At 42.0% G+C, this 25000-nt stretch overlaps 2 protein-coding genes across 8 annotated transcripts in view; one reads left to right on the forward strand and one right to left on the reverse strand.

The window, feature by feature from the left end:
• LOC127945975 (rho GTPase-activating protein 18) overlaps positions 1-17310 on the forward strand; it is a 20586-nt gene extending 3276 nt beyond the window's left edge. Inside the window, exons 2-16 of one of the 6 annotated variants that reach the window (XM_052542197.1) lie at positions 474-638; positions 7820-7983; positions 8081-8301; positions 9554-9626; positions 9898-10058; positions 10382-10547; positions 10621-10712; positions 12145-12222; positions 12367-12526; positions 12608-12690; positions 13799-13996; positions 14116-14250; positions 15053-15180; positions 15256-15320; positions 15906-17310. In XM_052542197.1, the coding sequence (XP_052398157.1) occupies positions 631-638; positions 7820-7983; positions 8081-8301; positions 9554-9626; positions 9898-10058; positions 10382-10547; positions 10621-10712; positions 12145-12222; positions 12367-12526; positions 12608-12690; positions 13799-13996; positions 14116-14250; positions 15053-15180; positions 15256-15320; positions 15906-15997 (1824 nt within the window). In that variant the 5' untranslated portion in view covers positions 474-630 and the 3' untranslated portion in view covers positions 15998-17310. The other 5 variants (XM_052542196.1, XM_052542198.1, XM_052542199.1 and 2 more) reach the window with 5 other exon arrangements.
• Positions 17311-18168: 858 nt separating this feature from the next.
• The window catches only part of lama1 (laminin, alpha 1), a 36742-nt gene continuing 29910 nt past the window's right edge, over positions 18169-25000 (reverse strand). For both annotated transcript variants that reach the window (XM_052542193.1, XM_052542191.1), the window contains exons 46-63: positions 24898-25000; positions 24671-24818; positions 24479-24603; positions 24253-24403; positions 24028-24172; positions 23802-23943; positions 23605-23719; positions 23370-23522; positions 23142-23293; positions 22763-22933; positions 22428-22611; positions 21449-21555; positions 20807-20996; positions 20574-20726; positions 20346-20499; positions 20141-20274; positions 18878-19094; positions 18169-18796 (exon numbers count right to left, since the gene is read on the reverse strand). The exon at positions 24898-25000 is cut by the window's right edge and continues 31 nt beyond it. In XM_052542193.1, the coding sequence (XP_052398153.1) occupies positions 18639-18796; positions 18878-19094; positions 20141-20274; positions 20346-20499; positions 20574-20726; positions 20807-20996; positions 21449-21555; positions 22428-22611; positions 22763-22933; positions 23142-23293; positions 23370-23522; positions 23605-23719; positions 23802-23943; positions 24028-24172; positions 24253-24403; positions 24479-24603; positions 24671-24818; positions 24898-25000 (2702 nt within the window). In that variant the 3' untranslated portion in view covers positions 18169-18638. The remainder of the gene's footprint in view (positions 18797-18877; positions 19095-20140; positions 20275-20345; positions 20500-20573; positions 20727-20806; positions 20997-21448; positions 21556-22427; positions 22612-22762; positions 22934-23141; positions 23294-23369; positions 23523-23604; positions 23720-23801; positions 23944-24027; positions 24173-24252; positions 24404-24478; positions 24604-24670; positions 24819-24897) is intronic.

Below are 25000 nucleotides of genomic sequence, written 5' to 3' on the forward strand. Positions count from 1 at the left end.
TAACACAGATTCACACAGAAAATAGTTATTATAAATTATAATAATATTTAACATTTTTACTGTATTTTTAAACAAATAAATGCAGCCCTCGTCTTTCAGAAAAAGAATGGTACCGACACATATTCTTCGTTAAAGGAATGAAACTGATGTTAACAAATATTACTGAATAAATACTGTAACAAATGTAAAGCACATTAATTAATGCACTAACTGATGTAAAGTTTTACCTGTAAATGAATCTGAAAATCTAGACTTTATTTCATTCAAATCCAGATAATCATAGTTTCCAGCTTTCAACAACAGAAAGCTAGATCTCTCAGGTTGTGTCCTCTCTCTACGTGACTGATAGAGGAAGTAAATGAGCGAGTGTCACGGGTCATGTGACTCCTCCGCTGACGATCAACACAGTGTTGGGAATGTGTGAGATACTCCAGATATACAGTGTGCAATCTCTGTCCTGCTTCATGATTCAGTGGAGCTGAGAGACTGAGGCTGATCTGAGATCAGGAGAGAGAGAGAGAGACATCAATGCTGCCGGACCACATTCCTCCGGACAGGAACAACTGCAGAATTCCTGCGTGAGACGCTTCATTCGTGTCCGGAGGGCCGAGAGAGAGCACACACACCATCATGCACAGGTAATCAGAGCCGCTTTACTACGGTAAACCAGCCTTTAGTGCTGTAAATGATGTGTTTGTGGGGGGTAAACACGGGGTTAATGAGCGTTTGAGTGCAGATAAGAGATGCTTTCCTTCCAGACCGTCATCATCATAAAGTGTGTTTGCTTTGGAAGAGTTAATATTTCAACTCCAAGCTCCGATCAAACTCTGTTTTTATTTCTGTGACTTCATCCCAGTCCACAACACAGGCACGTGTTCAGACATCAGGAACAGTATCACGAGAGTAAACCAAAGACTAAAACCAGACAAATGAGGAAGTTTATTTATCCAGTGGATGTTTTCTCAGAGCTGAACGCCTCGGGTTTCTCCAGAAGAGATTCATTACACATCAGAAGATTAATGTGACACTGATTCAGCTTAGAGAAAAACTGAACTCACTGCCTTCGGATTTCATGTTTAATTCACCACAAATCTCTGGTTCAATCCAAGGTGTTTTCATAATTTTCATTTTTGCGATTATTATTATTTTATTATGTTTAAAATTTTTCAGCATTATAATAAAGTTTATTTTAGCTTCTTATTTTGGTTGAACTAAGAAAAAAAGCCAAATTGAGTTAAATGCACTTAACATATATAAACATATTACAACTAAACGTTCATAAAAACTTGTCAATTTGAAAATACTTAATATTCCAAGTAAATACATCTTAACTAAAATAAAACTTAAATTAGTTGAAGTAACCATTTTTTACAGTGAACTTAAAATCTGTCCATTTTAAAGTTCATGCAACTTCGTTAAATTAAGTGAAACTATTTAGGTGAAAAGTTATATCGCATTATTTGTTATACGTCATATATACAGTAATACCGTAGTATTCTTTGAAGTACCTTGTGAAATCATGTAAATTGCGACTTAAACCTTAAATACGTAAACAGTGATATTTGAGTCAAGACGGACCGAAACAATGAACAGACAAGTTTTGATGGATCAGAGGAAGTGTGTGTGTGTGTGTGTGTCAGTTACTCACACTCACACACACACACACACACACACACACACACACACACACACATGATGTTTGTGTGACTTCACCACAGTCTCACGCTGCTTTGCATGAATGTGAGGAGACACATTTGACTGGTAAATCGTACCGTTGGCGTCCGCATGGGAACTGGCCAACTCCAGGTGTTTTTGTGTCAGCACTGAATCTAAATCATGTGTGTGTGTGTGTGTGTGTGTGTTTGTGCTCATGTAATCTGATCCTCCTGCTCCGTGTGACGCATTATTTCTCTAGTTTCTCTTCGCAGTGTTGCGTGATCTTGATTCATGACAGGTTTCTCTGATGCTCAGCGTCTGTTCTTGCCTTCTGTCTGCGGCTCATAGGAAGTTGATGTTGTGGTATTGATTTCTGTGGTGTGTTCAGGGTGATGTGGAGCGTTATATAGCACATGATTGACACTCAACAGGCTTTTCAATCGCTTGAGCCAGACAGGAAGCTTTAGGGCAGTGGACTTCCTCTCTGTAAAAGCACACTATCACACACACTGCCATTCAGAAGTTTGAGGGCTCTTAGTTTTGTTTGAGAGAAATACTTTAATTTGTCAGACTTGAGTAACGATGCTGCACATCACACTTTAACACAGATTCAGCTGATTTAAATGATAAAAGTACCGTCAGTGTACCGCGGTGAAAGCACAGCCACTAATAATAGATGCATCCGTCTGATTTAGCTTGAATCATTCTGATTTCTTCTGGTCATATTGATCTGAATGTGTCTGGTGCGTACGGATTGGGTTCAGAGCCTCTTCTGTGAGTCGAGCTCTTGAAAATGTCACCCTGCACGATGAAGGAGAGTTTGTGGTTTGTGGAACATGCCGTTAGTCATCGCTCTTCATCTGACACTCGTAGTCATTACTGCTCCATTAGCTCCTGGAGCCGGCCGCTGCGAGCGCTGATATGAATCTTTAAGTCCAGAGCCGCTCTATTGATCTGTTTTCCAGCGTGTCCTGCAGCTAATGCTCCGCTGGAGTGCTGCGATCTGCTGATGGCAGTGAAGTGCTTGGGGTGAGCTGATTAAAGGTGCACTATTATGCCCCTTTTACTAGAGTCTCTGATGTCTCCAGAGTGTGTGTGTATGTGTGTGTGAAGTTTGATCTCAAAATACCCCACAGTTGATATTGTATAGCTTGTTGAAATTGCCACTTTTAGGGTTTGACGCCGTTTTTGTGTTTGTTCCTTTAAATGCAAATGAGCTGGTGCTCCCGCCTCCATTTCCAGAAGAGGGCGGAGCTTCAAGAGCTCATGCTCCAGCATACCACCAGTGTTACGGTTTAACGGCTGGTGACCCTGTTACTGACCTCACATCGCTTCCAAATAGGGATGTAACGATTCACTCAAGCCACAATTTGATTCATGATTTTTGAAAATGAGATTTAATTGGACAAAACGCTGCACATTTCTTTGTGGAATTCTAATATAGCGCTTGCATATCATTGCTCTTTAGTTGGTTTGATTGCTTCTATTGTCCAAATTTCTAAGTTGCGTTGGATAAAACCATCTGCTAAATGAAAATATTAAAAAAATATATATATAATGTAAATGTAAATAACAAAACTAAATTTTAAAACAAGCCATAAATCAAATAAAGTAACACAAATAATAAGGCTTTCCATTCAAAATGAGAGGCAACCACTGCATTTTAATCATGACCCAAACAAAGACGCTGCACACATGCAGCATGAGCAGATTCTAATCAAAATTAGATTGTATCATTTAGAAATTTGAAGCAAAAACAGAATGGTTTGACTTCAGTTTTGTGAAACTATCCCTAAAAATATCTTTATGAAACAGAAACGGCACTTGAAGAACGCATTAGTGAAAACAGACAGAGACAATGTTAGCTTTAGCATTAGCTTACAGAGAGCCAAGAAGCTCTTTTGGTAAACAAAATATGATGCATAATGCTTACTTTGTCTGGAGTCTGGATGTTTGCGCACGAAGCGTTGGTATCGATCCCTCTTTCAGAAGCAATCTTTGCACATCTCCAGCGCTCGTGTGGAGAGACTGTTTATGATTTATTGGGATTATAAAACAATGAGTGGGTGGATTTATACCATTATAGGCTGGTTGTTACACGCTGAGACCTCACAACTGTGTTCTAACACCTTATAAAAGTGATTTTTGCATCTTTAAATGCAGTGTGTGTGGGGTGTTTAGGGTGGCTTTGGGGTCAGATTCCAGCTGTGTGATGCGTTTTAATCAACGTTCCCTTTCCAGTCGGCACCAAAACACTGATCCATGTGAGTTTGAGTGTGTCAAGTGACACTAATATTTAGTTAGGAAGCATCTATAGTGCTGGAGCATCAGTTTTGTGTTTCTTCCTCATGAGGTTTGCTTTAGGGCTTTCCGATTTTAACAGTAATGGTTTGCCAAAACTGTAATGTTTTAAAATTGATGACTCAAGGTTTTGAAGAAACCTATTAGACACGTTCACAAAGAATGCACTTGTGTATTAAAAACTCAAGACCGCTCTAGTTTGGTTCTGTTGAATTCTGCCTCTGAAATGCTCGAAAGGTATTTTTAGACTCCAGATGGTTCTCTTTAAGACTTTTGGAGGAAAGCTGCCTGCATTCCTGATGGATTGATGTTGGTTTCTGTCACCCGGAGATTGAAAACAAACCTGTGAGCCAGTATTACACCAGGAGACGCTTGGCACAGTCCTTCTGATGAAATGAACGCCTGTTTCCATCAACATCAGAGATGGAGACGGTTTGATTGGATTAAATGCATGCCCTCCACAGCACCTTCAAGAGCTAGCAAAGTCGTATTTCATGCAAGTTCTGCAAAACTGACCTTTCTGAAACACAAAACGAATCTGAATGGCTTTAGTCTTCAGTCCAGCTGAGGAATGAGCTCATGATTTCTGCGTCTCTCAAGCAGCTCCTGGGGTTCAAGCAACACATGTTTTGAGTTTAGTTTGCCTCAACGCTGACCTGTGTTCATCACGGGGGGGCCGCGGGACGTCCAGACCATTACACACTGCTAATGAGAGTTTACCTGATCAGATGCTAGTGAAGAGTTTATAGACTTATAATATCCTGTTTTTCATCAGTGCCTTCTTTAGTCTGAACATGATTATTATTAGTAAAGACATATTTTGTAAAATAAATAACAAAAACGACAAAATCATAAAAAAGTGCTCAAATTTAAATGATACAATTTTTCCCATTTTTTTTTATAACGTTCTGCCATTAGTCAAAGGTCTTTTTAAAGTGAACAAATATAGAAATAGAATTTTTAGTTGATTTAACAATGAAACTAGTTAATATGTAACCACATTCACAACCAATTTTACTTCAGTAATGTATTTCTGAATGAAACCGATAACTATATCTGTATTTAAATTCAGAGAACAACCATTTCCTTTATGTAGAATAATTGCCCTTTTGCCTGAGATTTAATTTTCGTGAACATTATATTGTTTCTATTTATATATTAGTTTACAGTACGAATACATTTGACTAATGTCAGAACTTTATAAAATATAACAAAAAATTAATTCTCTTTTTATTGTTGTCATTTAAATTTTAGGGTTTTTATTTTTACGATTTTGTTGTCTGTCTTTTTTTCCCTTTTTTTTTTAAACGTCTTTTAGTTTTTATAATTTTTTTAATTGTAAGATTAATTTAGTACATCAAAATGAGTTTTACATTGTATTTTATTTAAATTCAATTTGATTAAATTTCATACAATGAAAATGTTGTTTTAGTTCAAAAACCCTCACCCGATAATAACCCCAAACATAAATACTCTGCTGTGATTTCATATCGAGTTTAAATCTGCCGATGGAAAGGCGAGAAAGTAACATTTTAACAGCTGATTTTGTGTCTGATACAGTTGTTTGTAAGATGATTAGAGCGATTGTAAAGCCAGATGTTTGCGCTGTGTCTCGTGCTGGATTGGGAGGAATGTTTGTTTTAGCTGAAGCAGTAGTGTTGGGAATGTTGTTGTGGTCATTATCCACATCTGGAAGCACTTTCCCTGAATTAAACTCGTTTCTGTGTCTCAAAGTCTGAATGAGCAGAGATGAGCTTTAGGAAGAGCTGTAAACTGAGAAGACAATGGACAGTAATGACATGAAGAGGAGAGAGAGAGAGAGAGAGAGAGAGAGAGAGAGAGAGAGAGAGAGAGAGAGAGAGAGAGAGAGGTCAGGAAGAGCGACCAGTGGGCGGAGACACACACACACACACACACACACACGGCTGGAGGAAATCCTCATCGGTCTCACTCTCCGTCTTTGAGGGTCGCCTCGTCTTGTTCTCGTCCTGATGTGTTTCTGCAGAAAGCGCTGAGAGGTACGTGTGCTGTATTCAGTCCCAAGAGGACCTGATGGAGAACAAGCTCTCAAATTCAGTTCTGTGGAGATCCTCTGTGTTTGTGACTCTGGGGACTTATGGAGTTTGTACAGGACCTGATTGACGCCGGCAGCTGGATCCGTTTGTGTTTTGTTCTGCTTTCAATCAGACGTCTCCTGTCTTTTGGAGGTTGATAGTTTGGGTTTCCAAATCCTGATTCTGAACACACACCGTGAGTCTGAAGGTGCTTCTGATCTCATTTCTCATCGTATTAGCAGAATAACTGATATTTTGAACAGAATTGTAATCGTTTGCATTGTTTTTTAAAGCGAATGAATGGGTAAATACGGCGATGTTTCAGAATAACACACACTGACAGCTTTGTGTGATTTGCGTCTCCTCCAGATATTGTTGTCTTGATTTGTTCATGTGGTTCAGAACGAGCAGGTTACCCATCAGGCCGTGCGGTTAACCGCTCTTTGTTCTGAAGGAATATCCTGTGTTAAACTCAGGTTAGTGATTGACTGCTATATGTGGATCTCACACCTGAGATTTTATTTGTTTTCTCTGCTAATCAAAGTGCATCAAGTCAGCTTCAGTCGCATTTCATCTTTTCAAACACACGAAGCAGCAATCCTGAATCCAGACTCCGACTGTGAGCTGAAAGAGAAACTAGAGCGCGACGATTTGTGAACCTGTTGTTCTGCGATCCTGCCGCTGAAGGAACGCTTGAAAGAAGGACGCGACTGATTGCGATCTTCATGTTTTTCCAGCTGAAAGCTTGATGTGTGTAAATCGAGGCAGGAACCTTTGGAGGCAATTAAGCTCTTCATGTAACACAATTCAGGCTCCATCATGCGTGGCGCTGATCGATAACTTCCTCTAAATGACGCAGGTCCACTTCCTGGCCATCATCATCATCAGCTCCTGTAGCTTATCAATATTTGATAGAAACCCAGAGATGAAGCTCTTGTCTGATCTCTAGATGTTCACTCGTGTGGACTGAATGAGTTCTTTATGGAAGAGTTGAGATGATTCTCCCATCGTTCAGCTCTATTCTCTAGCAGTATTACTAATACTGCAGCGTTATGAATAATGTCTTTAATAGAAAGGTATTGCGACCCGGATCAAATCATGTTTCCTCACATGAGATTCAGACTGGACTGGCGTGTTGAGATCAGAATAAAGCGTGTTTGATCTCAGTAACTGTACTAAAGGCCATAGATCCATGTGTGTGTACAGTGACTTTAAGCGTTTTATTTTGCATTATTATTTTTGGTGAAAACTTTAGTGGTAATCAACATCGTAATCTTTATCCTCGTCTTTTCCCCTTATTTTTCTTTCCATTATCTTTTTCCTTTTCAATTTTGTCCATCTTTTCCGCTTTTATTTTCTCTTCTTTCCTTATTTTTCTTTTGCATCACTTGCTTTGCTTTTCTTCTTTTTCCATTTTTCCTTGTTTTCCCCCTTTTTCCTGAACTTTTCCTGTTTTAACCTTTTTCTTTTCAATCTTTTGTCCATGTTTCTGTCTTTTTCCTTTTTTTGTCCCTCTTTTGTCCTTTATCTTTTTGTCCTTCCCATTCCTTCTTTTTCTTTTCTATAACTTACCTTTCTTCTTTTCCCATTTTCCTTTTTGTTTTTCCCTTTTCTTTTCAACCTTTCCCCTTCTTTCTTTTCTTCTTTTTTCCCCCTTTTCTCCCCTTCTTCTTCTAGTTTTCTATTGCGTGAGGCTTCATTGTAAATCTGATAGTTGGAGTCAGATTTCTCCATTGAGTGACTGTGTGTGTGTGTGTGTGTGTGTGTCAGTACCATGTGCAGACGTATGTTTCTCTGTGTTTCTGCAGGAAAGCGACATATCAGCGAATAGGCAGCATGAGTTTGTCTCCCTCTGCTCCGGAGCGCTGTGTGTCCCGGGAATCCATGGAGGACTACTGGAGTGAGATGAAGAACATCGAGGAGGAGCGTCAGGAAAGACCGGAGGAGCTGATGGAGCGGGCCAGCGGGGACGGTGTGCTCTCAAAACATGTTCCTGGAGCGATCAGTAAAACTTTAGACTCATGTCTCTGGCGTGAGGGAGTCTAATTAGCATGTGTTTGATGTTTCAGAGGCGGAGCTTGAGGAGGCGTGGCTGCAGGAGGCGGGGCTCTCCACACTGGTGACAGGAACACAGAGTGATGGTCCGGCGGAGGCTCTTCTCTCCACGCTCACACGCTCACAGGCCGCTATGGTGAAGAAACGGCTGGATAACTACACGCAGACGCTGCGCAAGAGGAACAGGCAGCCCATGAGACACGTGCGAGACGTCTTCTCCACACCCGACGCCCCGGTGAGCACAAAACGGTTTTCAAGTCCATTTCAACTCGGACGATGGTGTGGCAGGTCTGTGGTCTTGTTTCACACGTGTGTTATTGGCTGTCGTGCAGCTGCTGCGGCCGTTTGTTCAGTGTGTGAATGCCTCTCAAAATAACCGTCCCACTGACTGAGCCTGGAATGAGCAGCGACACACGAGGAAACCCCAGACGCGTTTAAAATTAGCCTCGTGACAGCAGAGGAGACCGCAAAAATCATTCCTGCTGAGTTGACACACATCTGAGTTTGGATTCTTTCCTCATAAACGTCAAGATGACATAAATGTTTGTTTGAAAAAATGAAAAGATGAGTCTCAATGGAATTGATTGGATGTTGAGATGTGGGCGTGGCTTTCAAAAGTCTAATGCAAATGAACGTGAGATCCAAGGGTGGAGTTTAAAAAGACTAAATGATTGACACACCACTAACTATTTGAATATTAGCTTTAATGTTGGAATTACATTTAAATAAAATTTTCTATTAACTTTGTTTTGAGCTTGTGATGTTTAATCAAAACACAGAAAGATCCAGTTATGATATTTTGGATGAAACATTACGAGCTTAAAACATGAAGAAGTTAACATGCATGAATAAATTGCAAGCGTTTAGAAAAAAATCGAGTGAATTTTAATGTCATGCCGACTTTACAGCCAATGTTCAAACAGCGTGTCACTTGTAGCTCAGATAGTAAATCATGCTAACAACAAGAATCATTGAGTTCAAATCCCAGATATCATGTTTATCTCGAATGCAATGTAAAACACATGCATAAGCGCAATCTGTTTGACTGAGGAATGGTGCGGTCTGAGGACGTGTGGTCAGTAAGCGGTCAGACAGGCGTTTGGAGGCTGAATCAGTCATGAGTCACGCTCAGCTGCTCCGACAGCTGAAATATCTGATTCTCTGATTGGATATGAAGGACAGACTCACTGGACCGAAATAGTCTAACAAATGTCCAGTGTTCAGCAGGACGTCGTCTGTATAGACATTAATACCCACGCTGAGATGATTAATATCTGACATGTGGGACGTGATGAGCTTGATTGGTTCTTGATCCAACAACTATAATTTTACAGTTTAAATTTCAATCACGCATGTTGATTAAAGTGCTGAATTCCTCAGAAATGTTGTGTTTGAGGTGTATAAACTCACTCAGATGGAACAGGGACGTGTTTATCTCATGAATCAGTGTGTGATGATGGTGTGATTTTGTTTGATTCCTCTTACAGTCTGAACTGACGCCTCCGATTTCTCCAAACGGACAGATCGCTCCTAAACAGCCGCAGTGGAATCCACCTAAAGGTCAGACACCCCTTTTTAGATTATACACTTACTTTAACATGCATTCATTTAGAAGACGCACAAAAGAGACACAATATTTACTGTACATGAAGCACATATGAGATACATTAGTTCACATGAAGAAGAAACGCAGAAAAGAGAAGAACAGGATTATATAGGAGCTGTTGTGGTTTTGGTTTCCAGCAGAGCTGATGGAAATATCATGATCATTGGTGATTACGGTGTTAGTCCTTGGATTAGTTAATGTTTCGTTTGGTTTCTGTGTGTCCAGTGCCTCCGTCATGTCCAGCGGACACTAACGGCTCCAGCAGCGCTTCAGAGACCATCCTTCTGTCGTTTGACGTGGCGTATTCAGAAGAAGCTCGAGCTCATCGGAAAGGCCGTGAATGCCAAGATTGCAGGAGGATCCGTAAAGACGACAGAGATTTACCGGTGCGTTTGAGCCTCAATTATGTCTTAAATGTGCTTTTCAAACCGATTCCTCAAGTTGCTTCCAATCAAATTTTGAGCTTAGTATATAGCAAATGTTTAGTTTAGAAATATTCTTGCTGACCAGATGTATTTATTTCTGTCAAACGAAAAAAAAAATCTTGTGAACACAGGAAAGAAAATTGTCCAGCTATCTCAAGGGGTCTACGTAATGCACCTTTTACTGGCTTGAAACAAACAAACAGCATTTACTGAAAGCATCTTCCCTGGATAGTGAGCTCAGATCAGATGCTGCCGTCTAATGTGCTTTGTGGTCTGCTCTTCAGAGATTCCAGATCATGAGGCCCAGACAGGGTGTGACGCTAGTGAGCGATCTGTCGTCTGAGGACCTCAAGAAGATCGGCTACATCTCCCTGATCGAGCTGACCACCTTCTACGACTTCCTGGGCATCGAGATGAAGAGGAGCCGCGTGGTGCGCAGTAAAGCACGAGGTGCGTGCCGCTCACATCCAGACTCAGAAACTGCAAAAAACTGCCTTTAAAATAGGTTGTTTTGTTCCCACAGACAGCGGCATATTCGGCGTTCCTCTCACTACGTTGCTGGAAAACGACCAGAAGAAATACCCCGGTTCCAGAGTTCCTCTGGTTTTCAAGAAGGTACGTTCATCTTTCCTTGTTTGGTTGTTAGAAACGAGGCTGGAATGTTGTGATCGAGATTGTGAGTGCTGGTTTTTCTGGAAAATTCCCAGTCAGCACTTCTCATGGCTCAGATACTCGTCCCTCCCGTATTCTTGGACGGAGCCGCGGTGCGCTATCTCACATTATCCTGACCCCTCGGCCCACGCTCGTCTCAGATACAGAGGATTTCCAAAAAAACAAAGGCGGTGGCCAGAGCTCTGGTTTGTTTTACGCGCCTGTGTTGACCTCGATGGCTCGGTGTTAAGTGGAATGATGGAGGCCGTCTATTGTTTCACTGGAGAGAGATTTACTGAGGAAACACTTAGAAACATAGAGACGGAGGATTAAAATAGATGCTTTAATAAACCTTGAGCAGTGAATCACTGACCCTCAGATTCTTCCAGCATTGCAACACCGTCAGTATTTGTGTTGGTAACTCGAAGCTGACGGGAAGATACCGAGACCCCCGGCTGGTAGAAACCCCCCACACACAGCTGCGTTCTGAACGGAGTCTGACGCTCTTATCAATGACTGATAAAGACTCAGGAATCTCAATCATCTCTGCCAGAGAACAACAGCACACAGACACCGCTCTGCTGCTGTTTACATGCAAATCCAAGCTACTTCAAAACAATACTTTGGTATTACCATGGTAAATATTAAAAAAACATGGTTTTACCATTGTAAATGACTGGAAAACATGGTGTTAACTTGGTAATGTCCAGAAAGCATGGTGATAGCACAGTAAATATCCAAAAAACATGGTGTTACTGTAGTAAATGTCCAGAAAACATGGTGTTACCATGGTAAATGATCGTAAAACATGGTGTTGGACTACTACATTTCCAGAAGATGGTGTTACCATAGTAAATATCCAAAAAACATGGTGTTACCATGGTAGATATATAAAAAACATGGTGTTACTATAATAAATGTCCAGAAAACATTGTGTTACCATAGTAAATGTTCGTAAAACACGGTGTTGGAGTACTACATTTTCAGAAGACATGGTGTTTCCATAGTAAATATCCAAAAAACATGGGGTTACCGTAGTAAACATCCCAAAAACATGGTGTTACCGTAGTAAATATCCAAAAAAACATGGTGTTACTGTAGTAAATGTCCAGAAAACATGGTGTTACCATGGTAAACCTTTGTAAAACATGGTGTTGGAGTACTACATTTTCAGAAAACATGGTTTCACCATGGTAAATGTTCATAAAACATGGTGTTGGAGTTCTAAATGTCCAGGTGTTACCATAGTAAATATTCAGAAAACATGGTGACGCTGTAGAAAACATGCTGCAATTGTGAATATCCTGATAATAGGGTATCACCATAGTGAAAGTCATGCTAATACCCAGCATGTGTGCTTCTGAATCTCATGTGATGATGGTGTTTGTGTTTTCAGTTGTTGTCTAAACTGGAGCAGACAGGCTTACAGACGGAGGGGATTCTCAGGGTTCCAGGATCAGCGTCCAGAGTGAAGGTAAATAGATCCTGATCTACATCGTCTTCCACACAGCGGAGATCACGGCCACACTTATATTGTGTGAAATGTGCTGGTGCTAAAAACACTTGTAATTGAGGGGAAGCTGGTGCTCATGATGTCTGTTTCTGTGTTTGTCCTCAGCATCTGCGTCAGGAGCTGGAGCTGAAGTTCTACGAGGATCGTTTCGACTGGGATCAGGTGCGTCAGAATGACGCGGCCGGTCTGTTGAAGATGTTCATCCGCGAGCTGCCGTGTCCTCTGCTGACCCAACAGCACCTGCCGGCGTTCACAGCCGCTCAGAGTGAGTCTGGACACCACACCTGCTCTCTTCACTGACCGCTCAGTGTCACGTCTCTCATCTCTCTGTCTGTCCATCTGTCAGGTATCTCATCACTCAAACATCAGATCCAAGCTCTTCATCTTCTCATTTTGCTGCTTCCTGAAGCCAACAGAGACACACTGAAGGTCTGTTCATCTTTAAGGCAACAGTTCTCAAGCTTCTCAAAGACAATATTTGAACACCCGAGATATTTCAAACTTTTTATTTTGAGAAACTAGGTGCAGTGATATTTAAATAAATACATAAAATTATTATAAATAATTAAAATAAATCAATTTCATAATTTCAGTAACTATAATTTTTTTACTTTTATTATAGTTTACTTAAACTCAAACTATTACAAATTATTTTACTTGAAAAAAAGTCAACTGTAATAAAATATAAATTACTTATTTTGAGCTAGTTGCCGAAGCATCAATTTGAACTCTATAAAATATCATAGAGCTTGAGGAAATGTGCTTGCATAGAGTTGATGTATTCTGTTTAAGATCATAAGAACTTAATAAAGTTCTAAAAAATAAGTAAGTAATAAAAATAAGTTCTTAAATGTAAAGTAATTCAATAATAATAAACAAGATTTATGATGGTGGCTCAGATCTTTAGCTGTTTTAGTCGATTTAAACCTTGCTTCAAGTCATTTTAAGCCATCTTTTGGTCCTCTTGGAAGTGTGCTGATTGAGAAAGATTTGTCTTCAGAGATGAGTCAAAACCAGACAAAACCTCCAGCTAGGGATGTCCTCGCGTGAAGTGCAGGTGGTTTTCTCAGCTTGTAGGTTTTATAATCGCCTGTGTTTGGATAGTTGAGTAAACACGTGTGGTGAAGTATTGAGATGAAGCTGTTGAACCGGTCGGACAGGTGGGATAAATCTGTGATGACACATCAGTCTCACCGGCACCAGAATACAGAGTCAGGCTGGTTTGACGTCATGCGTTTGGTGCCCGTATTCTCATGTGGAGATCCAGCGCTGATTCAGTTTCATCTGTGTGCTGAAATCAGCTGAAATACAGTGCAGCAGAGCGTGACGCCAGCAACGCCAAGGTCACGGTTCAACTCCCATGAAACGAATAAACACTGAATACAACCAGAGTCGAATGAATGCGTGTAAACGTGAGCGTTTCCAGTGATGTCGCACGGCACTTCCTGTTTGGAGTTTGTCAGAATTTCCTCTCTAGTAATATAACACCAGGTGGCTGATGTTTGCTGTTTGTTGACTGTACGGTGTTTGTTCTCAGGCTCTTCTGGAGTTCCTCAGAAAGGTGGTGGCGTACGAGGAGAAGAACCGCATGAGTCTGTGGAACGTCTCTATGATCGTGGCACCGAACCTCTTCACGTTCCGCGGGAAGAACGTCAAGCAGGAGGAGATGCATGGTGCGGTCGCTTCGGCCCAGCTCGTGCGGCTCCTCATTACCCATCAGGACCTGCTGTGGACGGTGAGCACCAATGACGTCATCAGCTGCACTCATGAATATTAATGAGGTGTCTAAGCTGATTGGCTGTAAACAGGTGTAAACAGATGCGACTGATGTTTGTCCACTCTTCATATCCACAGGTCCCGTGTTTTCTGATCTCCCAGGTCAGGAAAATGAACGAAGCCGCCACGGGCAAGAAAACACCGACTTCAGAGAAGAGCAAGCTCAGGCTGCTGAAGAGATGGAACATGGATAAGGAGCGCGAGCGCAGTGAAGTGAGTGCTCATGGGATTGAAGCGGTTCAGATGAGTGTGTAGTGATGAGGAATCTACAGGGGTTCTTCAGATGATGAATTAATATTACTTATTAAAAACGTCCAATTAAAATAAATAATAACATATTCAAACGCGCTGTTAAGAGCGCATTCACACGGAACACGTTTCTGATTTGAAAAATGCGAGAAGCGGGAAAAGAACAAGGTCTCCAGACACGTTCAAACCTTCGTCTAACACGTGTTCACATAGAAAAACAACGGACAAGCAGCGCATTAAATGAAAAACGAGTGTGAACAGCCGCTTAAGAGTTAAATAACAAATACAAATTCACTTCAGTTCACTTTACATAAGAAGCAGTAACGACGGCTTGGGCTTCTTGAGGTAATTATTACAGTATTAAGAGTATCACTAAGTAGATAATTAAGAGAGAGAGAGAGAGTGTTGTTACCTGTTTCTATATTCTCCAGGTAAACATTCAAGGTTAAAATCACTTCACCGTGTTCCCTGAGGAAATCTTTGTCGTTTCATTTTTCCAACGGTGAAAAAGGTTTAAACATAGGGCGCGATGAAGTGGCGCGTAATTTAATCCAGCGTTTGCACAGCGACACGTTGCTCGACGGTTGAGGTGGAATTATTAAAAATGAAATAATAGCGTGAATCATTGTTTTGTCCCTAATTTCTGAGTGAATCGGAGTCCGTCTTTAAGATTTGGCGCCATCTCCTGGCGTAACAATGGCGGACCTGTCCGCGGACTGATACAAACGGTGATTACTGGAACTAACTAACTGTCCATTTTCCGCAGGTCACGGACCTTCGTGACGGCGTCATCAGAGTTCACGCGCCGCTCCACGCCAAGGTTTCCATGGCGATTCAACTGAACGCCGAGATGAAGGCCAGAGACATAATGGCGCGCTTCGACGTCGAGAACGGGTGAGTGAACGAACGACGCATTAACACCGAAGTCACGTGACTGAACCGACGTTAACCGATGAATGTCGATTACAGGCGCGGGTCACGTGGTGCCACTCGAAGACAGAGACAGTATCTGTTCGAGATCGGAGGAAACATCGGTGAGTTCAACAGCAATCAATTATATATTTATATTTAGTTGCTATTTGTAAGAGTAAAGTTATTTAAGAGTGAACCGGTGTTATTTTTATAATAAATTTCTATTTTGGAATTTTCTGTTTTCCCTATAATTTGAATGTTTTAGTAAATTTTTCCCTTTTGTCATGTTTATGTCTAGTTTTGTTAATGTTTTTTTAATGTTTAGTAAAGAAAAATGTATGTAAAGAGCGGACGATAGAGATGCAGAAAAATAAAAAACTATGACTTTAAAAGTTCAAATTGACATAAATCAAAATTATAAGTCATAAAAAGTAGAAATTGAAATGCTAAGTCACAATTATGCATAAAAGTCGAAATCATAAAAAAAAATCTAAATGATGTTTTTGAGTACAAGTTTTTTTAAAGTCAACTTTTTGTAATAAATTTGACTTTTAATGTCATAATTTCACATTTTATCAATTGACTTGTTATAATTTCAACTTTTCATCTCATAGTTATGACCTTTAATTGTTTATGAATCATTAGATTTTGATTGTCTGATTATTAAACGGACAGTGTGTATTAATCTGAAGTCTTGTTGTCTCTAGGCGAGCGCTGCCTGGATCCAGAAGCACATTTACTAGACGTTTACCGCGTTAACCCTCACTGTCAATGGGTGTTAAAGTCACGGCTGACCTGAAGACGTATGTTTACTGCAGAAGACCATCAGCTGCTCTGAGGCTCTCGGTCGGAGGTCAGAGGTCAAACATCCGCCGCTGCGGTTCAATGCTGGTCATTGTGTTTGTTTGGTGCCAAAACTGTGAGACCTCCTCGATCAGAAGCCCTCGTCAGGACGCATGTTTCATTGCTTTACACCACTAGCCTGTGTAAAAAAAGAGCATGTACATAATATTTATACCACTAATTTATCCTGCTGTATGATAATGATTTTGTATTGTTTATATATGCTGCATGTTTGTGATGAAGCCATGTGAACCTAAACACTACGAACCCTCACTGAACCCTTGAAGAACACAAGCGCTGCATATTTCACCCAGAAATCACCAGAATCAAGTCCATAGAGCTGTTTTTGACATTTGTGACATTTCATGAGATTAAAAAAAAATATGGTGATTTAATGATATGGGGAAATTATTGTTAACTGCTGTAGTTCCTTTAATTTTTTAGTGATTTAAATTTATTTTTACTGTCAAAATGACTTACAGAATCGAGACTAATGAGAATCATAACTAAGCATAAATATTGTTCATTAATATGAATATTGAACATAAAAAGTGCCCTGATGTATTACAGTAATATATAGTTTTATTTTAAGATTTTTACAGGAATGTGAGTTTATGTTTGAAATGATTAAGTTTCATTAATGTCATAAATACAAAAAAACCCAGACTTAAAGCGAATGCACAATAATGTTAGTGATTTCTGGGTGAAATCTGAGCTTGACGTGTTCTTGTTCACGGGTCAGTATTACCTCTAATGAAACCAGATGAATATTAATGCCAACATCATCAAACGCTGACTGGATTAATGAAGGAACGACCTTTGAACTTTTACCTTGTATCATGTTCTCAGTGTCTGCCAACATCATCATCATCATCGTTCTCTCTTTTTGATGCTCTGAATTTGATTCGATTTTTTTATTCTAAAAGCTATTTTTATGTACTGAAATGTTCACCTGTTAATTATGATTTTTTATTTTTATAGTAACAGGTTGTTGCTGCTGCCAGATGGATTTGTGTTGTTTCCTCATGATGTTGGGGTTTTATTATACACTGAAGCGTTTGAGTTATTTAAAGCCATCAGAACATTACTCTGTAGCCTTGTTTCATCAAAACCAACCCGAGTCGGCCGAACGTGAAGTCTCTGAGTATTAGGAGGAACATGAGTCCACATCCTAGACTTCAGGTCATGACTGTGTCCTGCTGAACTGTGACCAGTCGTGCTGTAATACTGGGTCAAACACACTAATCCTATTAAAAGACATCAAACCACCGGATGTGTGTGTGTGTATTTAATAAGAATGTTTGTGAGAGAGAGTGAGTGAGTTTAAGAGTGTGTGTGTGTGTGTGTGTGTGTGTGTGTGAAAGAGTGACTATGTGTGAGTGTTAGTGCATGTGTGTGTGAAAGTGAGAGTATTAGTGTGTGTGTGTGTGAGAGAGAGAGTGTTAGTGCGTGCGTGTGTGTGTAAGTGAAAGTGAGTGAGTGTCAAAGAGTGTTTGGGAGGGTGTAAGAGTGTGAATGAGTTTAAGAGTGAGAGAGTGAGCGTAAGAGTGTGTTAATGAGAGTGAGTGAGTGTGAGTTCAAGAGTGTGGGTGTGAAAGTGAGAGTGTCTGTGAGAGTTTGTGTGTGAAAGAGTGAGTTTAAGAGTGAGTGTGCATGTGTGTAAGTGAGAGTGTTAGTGCATGTGTGTGTGAGAGAGTGCTAGTGCGTGTGTGTAAGTGAGAGTGAGTGGGAGTGTGTGAGTGAGTGAGTATAAGCGTTTTTGTGAGAGAGTGAGTTAGAGTGTGAGTTCGAGAGTGTGAGCGTAAGAGTGTTTAAGAGTGTTAGAGTGAGAGAGTTTGTGTAAGTGAGAGTGTGTGTGTGAGAGTGAGTGAGTTTAAGATTATGAGTGTGCGTTTGTGAAAGTGAGAGTGTGTGTGTGAGAGAGTTTAAGAGTGTTTGTGAGAGAGTGAAAGAGTGAGTGTGTGTAAGTGAGAGTGTTAGTGTGTGTGTGTGTTAGTGTGTGTGTGTGTGTGACACGTGAGTCTCTGTGTTCTGTGAGTGTGAGGATCAGGGCTCTGTTAGCTCTGATAGTGAAGGAATGTGGAGGAGGTGGAAGTTTCATCATCAGTAAAACAAACAGAACACTCGTCACGAAACAAGCAGCAGTTTATTATGGAGCAGGTTTCTGCAGGACGCATGAGGACACACTGAAGATGTGAGACACTGTGAGATTTATCAGCAACACTTCAGCATTTATGAACACAACTTCCACTAGATCTTCATCACTTTCCTTCAGTTTACAAAAAACAACCATGACTTCACACACCTCTTCCTCACTGTCTGTCCCATTTTTCCAGAACAAGATTTATTTACCTTAGAAGCAAAATGACATTTGATAAGAACTCGTTTTTTAAAAATCAGATCTCCAGTAAATGTATTTTGATTTAAAGATATTTGTTCTGGAAAGACATTTCATTGGTATTTTCCAGTTCATGGGTTATACTGTTTGACCATCTTTTAAAGGTCTTCACTTGTGGAAGTGTGAATGAAGACCCGCAGAAACCCTGAACAAGTATCACATCTAAACCAGCTGCAGAACTATATTAAAAGCGTTCTGTTTAAGCAGCAGTCGGGCAGGAGTGAGGGGAGACGTGTGGATGAGCGAAGGCAGCGCTGAAGTCCAGCACATCGGTGACGTGACCCTTCATCACACGCAGGTTCCTCATGCAGCCGCGGAACGCTTCTCTGGAGCTCAGACAGTTCTGCTTCACGTCCGCTGCGAGAGAACACACAAACACTCGTCAGATCAGCTGCGTTCACGTCAGTGCCGTTATCATGAACGCTCTGGGAGCCGTACCTGGGTATCCGCCCACATAGATGGGGTTTTTGGTCTCGGCTGAGGTGGAGGATGAGTAGGGGTTCTCCGCGGTCACCGTCACGCCGTCTACGGTCAGACTCAAGCTGTGCTTCTGCTTCTTGGCCACCAGGGTCCGCCAGCGGCCGTCACACATGGACACAGCGCTCCTGCTGCTCGCCGTGATCCGACCCGCGCCGTTATTCACGTTAAACACCACCTGTGACGGGACCGACACATATTAACCCTCCGCTGACACCGGAGAAACACTGGAGATCACCTGAGGAGCCAAGCGCTGACGGAAATAATGTGTGAATGGACCACAGCGATTGTTAACTAAACTGAAGCCATAACTAAAAAAAGAAACTAGAGTAAGATATTAAGAATTACAAATTGTATTTCAACTATATTTCTCATTTTTGTTTAGTTTAAATTGACATGTTATATATATATATATATATATATATATATATATATATATATATATATATATATATAAAACAAAAAAAATAAATGTTATATAGAAAAATTGCATAAAATAACAAATACATAACTAAACTAAAAGTAAAACTAATGAAATTATAATATTATAAAGACAAATGTCATAAAAGTAAGTAAACTGCATAAAAACCTAAAAGTAAATAAATAAAACCTGGCAAATAAAAAATAATGAATACTATACAAATTACATAAAAAGATAAATGGATAAAATAACTAAAACTGAATAAAATAATACAATATGGATTGCATAAAATAAGTTAACATAGTGAATAAAAAAATACTATATAGACAAATACCATAAAACAAATAAATGTCAATTCCATAACAAACGAAATGCATGACTAAAATACATAAAGTAACAAAATAATAAATTCTATATAGACAATATTGTATATATAAAATAATAAACTATATATTTTCTACTATATAGACAAATTTCATAAAATAAATAAAACTAAAAAGGTAATAAAAAAAAAAAAAAAAAATATATATATATATATATATATATATATATATATATATATATATATATATATATATAAATGTAATTAAATGTATGCATTTAACAGACGCTTTTATCCAAAGCAACTCAGGCTATCAATTTTTACCTATCATGTGTTCCTGGGGAATCGAACCCACAACCTTGCGCTTGATAATGCAATGCTCTACCAATTGAGCTACAGGAACACTATGTGTATATCTATGTATGTTTGTAAATGAACCCTGGTGTCTTCAGCACTCAGAGAAGGTGATGGTGATAGAGACCTGTCCGTTGACGAGCTCCAGGCCGATGGCGTCTACTTTAGTGCTGCTGATTCCCAACAGAACCCCGTCCGGCGCCGTGGAGCGGAAGTCCAGACTGACGGTGAGGTCGGAGCCCACGTTATATCCCTCTTTCACTGCGGAGAGAGAGAGAGACGTCAGGCTGTGTTCTGAACGCTCCTCACTCTTGGTCTGGTGTCAGACTCACTGAAAGCGGCGTATCCGCTGCCGCTGAAGAAGCTTCCGCTCTGAGCGCGTCTGAAGCAGACCCCGGCGGAGTGAGACGACAGCGCAGCGCTCAGGTTCATCTGGACCCCGCCGAACATCACGTCCTGGACACACGCCGCCAGACTGTGTGTCACCTGCAGAACACCAGCCAACACTAACACTTCTGACACCTTTACTGAGCTTGGTATGTTTGGTGGAGGTCACTTACGTTTCCGATTCTCCTGGCCGTGTATGTGGCAGGAAGTCCTCCGAGGTACAACTTCCCCTCCACGTCCAGCGTGTGTCCTTTAGTGGGCGTGCGGTCAGATTCGATCCCGTCCACACTGACCATCACCGTCTTCTTACTGAACTCAGCCTTCACCTGCACAGACACACAGCAGACTGACTGAGCCGCAGAAGCCTGATGCTTTTACAGATGTACAAGTTGTGCACGGGACTCACGGTGTGCCAGAGGCCGTCGCTGATGGGCGTGGTCAGCGAGGCGTGGGCGGGGCCTTTCCCCAGGTCACATGACAGCTGCAGACGCCCCCCCTGCACCTGCAGAACGGCGTAATCCTGCTGGTTTGCGTTGGCCATGTAGAAGAGAACGCCGCTGCGCGCGAACGTCCGAACCGACAGCTTCACCACAAAACTGAGACGACGAACACAGAGGAGCATGCAATTATTTCAGTCAACTTTCAACAACATATCTGGGATATGTGACTATTTAAAATATATAGAGATGGTACATGTAGTACATGCAATCCCATTTATTTATAAATATTACAAAAATAATAAAATGATACGGGACAAAATATATACAATTAAATATGTAAAAATATTATAAAATTAAATATGGTAAAACATATAAAATTAATAATTGCAAATATTATATAATTTACAAATATTAAAATATTTTTATATTTTGCATCATTTTAAATATTTAATTGTACATATTTAAATATTACACATTAAATAATACATTAAATATTTAGAAAATCTTATACAATTAAATAGGATTATATATATATATATATAGCATATAGCATATACATAACACCTATATATATATATGCATATATGCTCTGCTAATGGTAGATGAACCTGGTTCTGACGGTCTTGTTCTTGAAGCCCATGATCACATGACTGTGTCGGTTCAGGCCGAACTGCAGGGATTCTGGGATTGTTTCTGTGTCATCTGCTGCTGCACACTGAGGAAGTGACCATATAAGGGTGTGAGACAGGAGTAACATTCTTACCATGTTACAGACGTGAGTTACACATGTTCTGTGTTCATAGAAACTCAGTGCTATCTGAAGAATGTGACATGACTCACACGCACACACACACACACACACACACACACACACACACACACGCACACACGTGTCATGATGACAAGGAAACCTTTGATTTCTGCGTCAAACAAAGGCCTATTAGTCACACATTTCTCATTTTCATTCAGTTTAACATGTACTAAAATAACAGAAACTGAAATAGAAAGTAAAAAAAAACACTATACAGATACATAAAATAAATAAATAAATAAATAATAGATTTTTATAAAGATTATTTTAAGAATAAAATAAATGCTTTTTTATGGCTTTAGTTTACTATAAACCCCCGAAATCAAAGACAAACTAACATCTACTAAAGAAATGATTCTGACGGAGACGTGTCAAATGACTTTCACTTTAGTTCGAATCATCAAAGGATTCACTTTCAGAGTGAGTCTGTTCCATGTTTCCTGAACGATGGAGACACTGACAGCCAATCAGACGACAGAACTGCAGCGTTTATATTAAACAGAACACCCTCATGCAGTTATGATGAATGTAATATAGTTATTCCTACCAAGAACCAATAAATTCAAATCTTTCTGATGTTTAAAAAAATATTTTAAACATGTTTGCTCTGCTCAGGCGTGTGTGTGTTTTCATCTTTGTGTGTGTGTGTGGGTGTGCACGTGTGTGTGTGTGTGCGTGTGTGTGTGTGTGTGTGTGTGTGCGCATGCGTGCGTGTGTGTGTGTGTGTGGGTATGCACGTGTGTGTGTGTGTGTGTGTGTGTGTGTGTGTGACTCACGCTGCTGCTGCCGGGTGTAAACGCGCTCAGCTCCTCCGGGGGAGACAGCGGTCGTGTGGCGGGGTCAGAGGTCGGCTCCGCCTCCAGCTCATCAGGCAGAAGCACACGTTTGGGTCTCTCCTCCAGTAAACAGCTGTCCATGTCCACGTCCTCGTAGCGCAGAGCAGAAGACAGATCCAGCAGCCTGAGACACACGTCACACTCAGTCTCTCTCCCATCAGACTCTGTTCTCGTCTAGCTTCATGTGATAGAGATCGAGCGACACGCCTCTTAATCTGAAGACCACGCCCACCGGGACTATCCAGCGCGTGAGTGTGTGTGTGTGTGTGACTCACATGCCGTCCACCGCTGTGTTCCTGATGCAGCCGTAGAAGGAGTCTCTGGATCCCGTCTCTCCCGGAGGAACGCCGCCGATGAAGAGCCGCTCCAGAGCCAGAGGTTTGTCAGCGGACGAGCCCAGCTTCACCATCGCATGGTTCTGCTCGTCCACAAACACTGTGATGGACCTGCAGGAAGAACACGGAGCTCTCTTTAGGAAACGCCACAGAAACATACAGAAAACACTCAAAAAATATTAAGATTTATGCATTTGAATTGCATGTAAAAACAACAAAAATGCATTATTTCTCAGTCATTTCTCCATTAAACAGTGTAATCTAAATGCATGCAGTTCAAAAACATGATTATGTTGAATGAAGGTCGTGTGTGACACACCGTTTGTTCCTCTGCAGAATGAGAGAGTGCTCCTGTCCGTCACTGAAGGAGCCGTTCTGTGATTTGACGACTGCTCTGTGCACGGCTCCGCCCCCGGCCACGCCCACATGAACCTCCAGCGATCCGGACTCCAGCATCACCAGCAGGAAGGACTGAGAGCAGACAGCAGAAGAAGCAGATGAGACGTGTTCACAGACACAGCCGTGACGCTGTGGAGCCTGAACCCACCTGCTGCGTGTGACGGGGCGAGCTGAACCCCGCCAGGATCACGCCTCGCTCGCGTCTGCTGGAGAAGCTGCTCATGACCTCCGTGTGAGGAGCAAAGAGGAGCGCAGGCATCTGCAGAAACCCTCCGCCGAACACCGACACGCTGCGGACGGGCTGCGCACACACACCAGCGGAACAGCACTTCCTTTAATATCATCATAACAATCATCACCTCTCCCAGAGCGTGCGGCTGTACCTTGAGGACGCAGCCTTTCTTCACTCCGTACGACTCTCTGAGCAGGTCGAAGTTCGTACGAGCGATCTCCACGTTCTTCATGCAGCCCACGAACGAGCGAGCCACGACCTGCCTCCTGCAAGCGTCCACAGGAAGTCAGTCTCTCCAGGAATCACTTTAACAGCACCACAGCACGTCTGCTGAGAGTCAGCTCTCACCTGATTGGCCGAGAGGCCGGTAATCCACCGATGTAGATGGGGTCGAGGTCAGAGCGATTGAGGTCAGACGATGAACCCGGTGACTCCGCCTCCATGACCTCCCGCTCGGAGGGTTTATCAGCGGCCATCACCGACAGATGACCTGCAGACACGACACGCATCACTTCCTGTGAGCTCGAAGCTCGTTTGAAGTATTCGAGAGGTCAGTGCGAGAGCAGAGCATCACCTCGCCGCTTGTTCCTCTGCAGGGCGACTCTGTACCAGCTGCCGGTGTTGTACGTTCTGTTGGAGGTCAAGGTCAGCGCTCCGGAGCCCAGTTCAAAGGTCAGGTGAACCTTTCCTTCCACTAGCTCGATGGACAGGAAGTCTCTCTAGAAACACAGAAGAGAAGAGCGCTGAGAGGAGCTCTGGAGAGGAGCGTGAGCAGAGAGAATTGAAGAGGTGATCGTACCGTGCCGTTGGAGGCCAGATACAGCAGAAGGCCGTTCGGAGACAGAGTCTTGAAGAACAGGACCACGCTGGTGGACATGGAGCGCAGAGACTTCTCCAGCACAGAGAAACCGCTGCCGTCGAAGTGGAAGGAGGTGTCTTCAGAGCGCGGACTGATGGAGCACAGACAGCATCAGAGACCTGTGTTAGCCACACCTGGAGACTAGCGCTGCTGAGCGTGTGTTTACCTCATGAAGCAGCCGCCGCACTCTCCCCGTCTCTCAGCGTAGTTCCACAGGCCGATGTTGTTCTCGTTGAGCGACGCTTCGCTCACGCAGCCTCTGAAGTGTGTCGTTCTCACCGCCGGGGGTTTCTGGGAAAACACTAGCGATGTGAACAGAGCCAGATGCGGAGGAAACCCCGAGGAACGTGCATCTTACCTTCACCTGAGCGCCGAGGCCCCCGACGAACACCCAGCTGGATCTGCTGACGTCCATCACTGTGGAGGAGCCGGACGCTGTGGACCTCACTGTGGGCAGCGGCTCGGAGTCCATCTGCTGGACGGTGAGCGTCCCGTGTCTCCCGAACCTACGATCACAGGAGATGTCAGAGTCTGTGGTTCAAAGGGAGGAACTGAGACGCCCCGTCAGCGCTGAGAGTCACGCACCGCGTCGCATTGATCCTGTGCCACCTGTCGTTGTTGATCTGAACGCTGGGATACTCTAATCTGGTGTGTCCAGAGCCGGTGTCCCACAGGAGAGACACCTTCC

This window comes from Carassius gibelio, chromosome A24, assembly GCF_023724105.1.
Source record: "Carassius gibelio isolate Cgi1373 ecotype wild population from Czech Republic chromosome A24, carGib1.2-hapl.c, whole genome shotgun sequence".
NCBI lineage: Eukaryota > Metazoa > Chordata > Actinopteri > Cypriniformes > Cyprinidae > Carassius > Carassius gibelio.